Raw genomic sequence first — 6,112 nt, 5'->3', positions numbered from 1 at the left:
TAGCCAAAGTACATTACTCTTGTTGTTTGAATGCTAAATATCATTGGCACAGTTAAAAATTGTTTTTAAGTTCCTTATCCTCAGATGCCCAAGGCACTAACTGGGGACATCCCCCTGGGCACCTGGGAGCCTCTCTAGGTTCAGGTCTCTTGCCCACCCTAAGCTGGATCCCTTAATTAAGATATATGCTTCCCTGCTCCCATATCCATCCTTCCTTTATCCCAACCATCCCAATTCCCCAAGTTCCCCCCATCCTCCCCTTCTCACATTTCTCTCCCCATCTCCCCTTACCCCTATTCCACCCCACCCCCAAGATCCCAATTTTTGCTTGGCAATCTCGCCTTCCTAGACCTAGATGGAGGGGGAAGGACCTTCGACTTTCCACCTGATGGCTCTTCAGTCTGGAGAGGGAGGGGGAAAGGAGTGGGGGAGGGGGAGTGGAGTGGGAGGAAGGGGAGGGAAATGGGAGGATGGGAGGAGGTCTTTAGGTAGTCAAACTGCCAAGGATTTTGAGGCAACGTTATTGGGTAGCCTGTTTCAGACAGACATGGACATGTGTTAGCAGAAATTAGCATTAGTATTAAGTAGTTAAAAAATGTACCAAAAAGGAGGAAAAGGAAGACAGAAGCAGGAGGAGGAGAAGGAAAAGTAGGAGGGGAAGAGGGGGAAGAGAGAGAAAGGAGAAAGATATTTCTGTCTTTTCAGTCAGTATGGGCAAAAGTAGAATGAAAAAATAATTTTCATAAAACCTGTGGACAATGATTTATCTGCATCTTGAATTCCCCAAGCAGAAAATAAGCATTAATTATTTTCAACAAAAAAGTGAGCTCAGTCAGTGAGAAATCTTCTTCATAATATTTTCTGCTTGAACTTGAGTAGTTTTATATGAGCTTCAGCTACCCAGGAAATTATTTAGCAATGAGAATCACAATAACACATTTCTGGGAGTTCTTGCCTATAGTGCTGTCCCAACTCTTGGCAGCCTGTTGCAGCAGGACTTCAAACATTCTAAAATCAAATGCAGGTGACCTGTGAGGTCTTAGTAAGACTGTTACCAGATGAAGGTTCTATGGTGACAACTAGGGTAGTCACCAATATGATTACAGGAGAGGAACAATCCATGCACGCTCTTCACTATTGCTAGGAGTCTTATTTGAGGTCATCTGTATGGATTCCTAGGAATTTCCCTTGTACTAGGTTTCACTCTAACCTCGTAATGGCCCCCTCTATCAAGATACCGCTTTTAATTGTTTACCCTCTCCACTCTTCCCCCAACCTGACCTCTCATGTATTTTTTAAAAGAAATATAATTCTACAGCCTGGCAACGCTAAATATATCCATCAAAACTTATATAATTAAAAATACATGGAGGTGCAACCAAATCAGTTTTTCTGAAAATCAACCATATATTAAATATGTTATAAAGATGTGTCATGATTCTCCAATATTTACAATGGATATCTTATTATAAATAAATATTACACAGGAAGCTTTTCCATATCATGTCATGTTTATGTAAAAGAATGGAATGTATTGTTCCTTTATTTTTAGGTAGTGAAAGGGTAGTGCAATTAATTATTCTATCATTATAAGTCTAAGATGCTAATAAAGTTCATTTATGAATTTTAATGTTTAATAATAATGTTTGTTTCATATATTCCACTAGACTAAGGCAAGGAGTATTTTACTTTTATTATACTCAAAGAACAATTAGTAGGTGAACAAGACACTCTGCCTCCCTCAGGAAATCATGTACAATTTGTTTACCCACCTGCATTTGAGCTTCAATTCAGTGAATCTCTTGGGACTAGAAATGAAAAATTATATAAATGAAAGTACATTAAATCCCCTAAGTTACAAACTAAGAAGATCAAAACTGGATTGCTAAGCAGGATCTTAACAAAGGTAAGAAGGAAGAGTGGGCTTTAAAAGTTTTTAAGAAGCATCCTTAAACTGAGCTTTAACAAAACCTGAATATTAATTGTATTAATAACCACAGTAGACCTTTTCTGCAGTCACTAATGGTCTGTGTTCATTATTCACAATGCTCATGTTAAAATGACTATCTTGCTCCTCAGTCATCCATTTAACCAGACCCTTTTCCTATCTGTTATCGTCTGTCTCATATCTCCTAATACTCAGGATGCCCTTCCTGGAGAGGTAGAAAGAGACAGGGTTTATGAGACTATATTCATATGTTACATGAAGTATTTGAATCTTGACTTTACCACGTATATTTGAGTGACCATTTAAGTATTGCAGCCTTCTGAGTCACAGTTTACTTGTGTCCTGTAGGAGTAGAGAAGACATAGCTACCTACTTCCTAGTGTACTGTGACGAACACTTGAGTTCAGGTCAGCAAAGAGTTTAGGAATATACTCAGCACACAATATTTTTCCTCTTTCTCATTGCACTTAATTTGTTTCCACTGGGCATCTTTTCATAGTTCTTCACAAGTGTGTAAGAACTGTCAGGGTATTCCATCAGGACCTTGTTTTCACAGAAGAGAGAAGCATGGTTCAGAGATCATTAGAAATGGTGATTCATCATGAAGAACAATGAAGTGGCAGAAAATGAGACTGTTAGGAGATCTGAATCGAGTCTTGAGAATTAGGTTTTGAACTTTAGTAAAAAAGCTTAGATGTACTAAAAGTTTCATCCTTGGCTATAGATTTATGTAATATATTATAAACATAGTGTGTAATCTTATTGCTTCTTAAACATATGCTTGACTTGATAAGAAGGAAATAAAGATTTACAAACACACACAAAAATATGAACACACACATGTGTGTGATTGTGTATGGCTTTAAAACTTGAAATATTAAATGAAGAAATAAAATAAGAAATTTTGTACATAATGTAAAAACCTTGGCAACAGACTAAGTACTTATTAGTTCTTTTATCAAAATGATGACTTTATTGCTAGATATGAGGTCACACGCCTGTATTCCCAACTTTCACTGGGTAAAAGAAATAGGATCAGAAGCTACAGAAGACTTTCTTGATGTAGAGACATTAAGAACACAAATTCCACGTCACGCTGGGCTACATAGAAAGACCAAGTCTCAAAACAGAGAACGATATCTTTTTCCTTGCTCTCATGTCTAGCCTTGCTCCATCTCAACTATCCCATTCCCTCAAGTTCTCCTCAGCCATCCCCTCTTCCCTCCCATGCCCCTTCTAAGCTCCCTTCTTACCCGTTCTTAATGTCTTATTGAACATGTCCATGCTCCCAATTTTATCAGGCAATCTTGTCTGTTTCCAAGGTGGATCTTTATATGTTTTTCTTTGGGTTCACCTTATTTCTTAGCTTCTCTGGGATCAGGAATTATATGTTCAATGTCCTTTGTTTATAGCTAATATCCACTTATGAGTGAGAACATAACATATTCATCTTTTTGGGTCACTCAGGATAGTGTTTTCTAATTCCATCCATTTGCATGGAAAATTCAAGTGTCTTTTTTTTTTTGCTTTTTGATTTTTTTTAACACTGAGTAGTACTCTAATGTGTAAATGTGCCACATTTTCTTTCTTTCTTTTTTTTTTTTTTTTTTTTTTTTTTTTTTTTTTTTGGTTTTTCGAGACAGGGTTTCTCTGTGGTTTGGGAGCCTGTCCTGGAACTAGCTCTTGTAGACCAGGCTGGTCTCTAACTCACAGAGATCTGCCTGCCTCTGCCTCCAGAGAGCTGGGATTAAAGGTGTGCGCCACCAGCGCCCGGCTTGCCACATTTTTTTTTTATCCATTCTTCGTTTGAGGGGCATCTAAGTTGTTTCCAGATTCTGGCTATTATAATAATGCTGCTATGAACATAGCTGAATGAATGCTTTTTAGTACAATTGAGCATCTTTTGTGTATATGCCCAAGAGTGGTATTGTTAGATCCTGAGGTAGGTTGATTCCCAATTTTCTGAGAAACCACCGTACTGATTTCCAAAGCATTTGCACAAGTTTGCATTCCCACCAGCAATGGATGAGTGTTCACCTTACTCCACATCCTCTCCACCATAAGCTGTCATTGGTGTTTTTGATCTTAGCCATTCTGACAGGTATAAGATTGTATCTCAGAGTTGTTTTAATTTGCATTTCCCTGATGGCTAAGGATTTTGAATATTTCCTTAAGTATCTTTTGGCCATTTGAGATTCTTCTGTTTAGAATTCTCTGTTTAGTTCTGTACTCCAATTTTTAATTGCATTATTTAGAATTTTAATGTCTAATTTCTTGAGTTCTTTATATATTTTGGAGATCAGTCATTTGTCTGTTGAGGGGTTGGTGAAGATCTTTTCCTCTCAGTAGGCTGCCTTTTTGTCTTATTGAACATGTCCTTTGCTTTAGAGAAGATTCTCAGATTCAGGAGATCCCATTTATTTATTGTTGCTCTCAGTGTCTCTGATACTGGGGTTATATTTAGGAAATTTTCTCCTGTGTCCATGCATTGAAGAATACACCCCACTTTTTCTTCTATCAGATTCAATATTGTCAGGTTTATATTGATGTCTTTAATCCAGTTGGACTTGAGTTTTATACATGGCAATACATAAACATCTAATTCATTGTTCTACATGGTGATATCTTGTTATGCAAGCACCATTTGTTGAAGATACTTTTTTCCCGTTGTACAATTTTAGCTTCTTTGTCAAAAATCATGTAGTTGACAGTTGACTTGTTGAGGCAGACTGATGATCCACTGTGGCACCAGGATTTATTCCTACTGCATGCTCAGGTTTTTTGGGATGCTATTCTTTTTGGATGTATACCTGCTCAGCCTGGATATACTAGGGAGGGCCTTGGACCACCCCCAAAGCAATGCACCTTACCATCTCTGAGGATTGGATGGGGTGGGGTATGTGGAAGTAATGGGAGGAGGAAGGGGGTGGGAACTTGGATTGGTATGTTTTAAAAATCTAATAACTAAATGAATAAATAACAGAAAGAAATGAGGAAACAAAATGAAGATCATTCTAATATTTTTATTATTCTGCTCTTTTAAAGTCCACTGTATAATATTTTTTGTGGAATATAAATATTGTTTTATATATGTCTCAGCTGGAGCAGAACTGGTGATTTCATATAAAAAATATATGCATGTTCTTGACATACTATATCAAAAATAACTTATATTAAACTTACTCCCTACACAGGTTGTCATTGTTAAGCCCAATGGGGAAACTCAACCACACGGCAAAGATCCAAGTTACTGAGTTTATTCTCCTGGGACTCACCTCCAGCCCCGGCCTGAAGGCACCACTCTTTGGAATATTTTTAATCATATACTTGGTCACCCTGGTGGGCAATCTGGGCATGGTTATTCTGACTCATTTGGACCCTAAACTACATACTCCTATGTACTTTTTCCTGAGACATTTGTCGATCACTGATCTTGGTTACTCCACAGTTATCGGTCCAAAAATGATGGTAAACTTTGTTATGCAGCAAAACACCATTTCCTACATTGGGTGTGCTATGCAGCTGACATTCTTTGAGATTTTCATCATTGCTGAACTATTTATTCTTTCAGCCATGGCATATGATCGTTATGTAGCCATCTGTAAACCTCTTCTCTACGTGACTATTATGTCAGAGAAAGTGCGTGGGGCGCTGGTACTGGTACCCTATCTGTACAGCATATTTGTGTCACTACTTCTCACAGTTAAGCTATTTACACTGTCCTTTTGTGACTCTAATGTCATCAGCTATTTTTATTGTGACTGTGTCCCTCTGATATCTCTGCTCTGTTCTGACACACATGAATTAGAGCTGATCATATTAATTTTCTCAGGCTGTAATTTACTCTCCTCCCTCTTGATTGTTCTCATATCTTACATGTTTATTTTTGTGGCAATTCTCAGGATGAACTCAAAGGAGGGGAGGTCCAAAGCCTTCTCCACGTGCAGCTCTCATCTGACAGTGGTGGTTGTATTCTACGGAACTCTGCTGTTTATTTACCTGCAGCCCAAATCCAGTCATGCTTTTGATATTGATAAAATGGCCTCTGTGTTTTATACCTTAGTCATTCCTATGCTTAATCCATTGATTTACAGTCTAAGAAACAAAGAAGTAAAAGAGGCCCTCAAGAGAACTTTTACTCATGGATTCAGAATCCACACTTAA

The 6,112-nt window shown here is 37.9% G+C and overlaps 1 protein-coding gene across 1 annotated transcript; it reads left to right on the top strand.

Moving 5' to 3' along the window:
- The first annotated feature begins 5,158 nt into the window (after positions 1 to 5,158).
- Positions 5,159 to 6,112, top strand: LOC126497641 (olfactory receptor 8K1-like). The gene has a single exon (XM_050135790.1). It carries the CDS (start codon positions 5,162 to 5,164, stop codon positions 6,110 to 6,112), a length of 951 nt encoding a protein of 316 aa, XP_049991747.1. The 5' UTR covers positions 5,159 to 5,161.

This window comes from Alexandromys fortis, unplaced genomic scaffold (assembly GCF_014885135.2).
Source record: "Alexandromys fortis isolate MF-2015 unplaced genomic scaffold, M_Fortis_MF-2015_v1.1 scaffold_23, whole genome shotgun sequence".
In the NCBI taxonomy this organism is placed as follows: Eukaryota; Metazoa; Chordata; class Mammalia; order Rodentia; family Cricetidae; genus Alexandromys; species Alexandromys fortis.
Note: the sequence above shows the minus strand (reverse complement) of the source record. Positions and strands in the feature narration are given on the sequence as shown.

Bases quoted from the DNA above. Each gene is read 5' to 3' on its own strand.
- LOC126497641 (XM_050135790.1), top strand. From the start codon at position 5,162: ATGGGGAAACTCAACCACACGGCAAAGATCCAAGTTACTGAGTTTATT.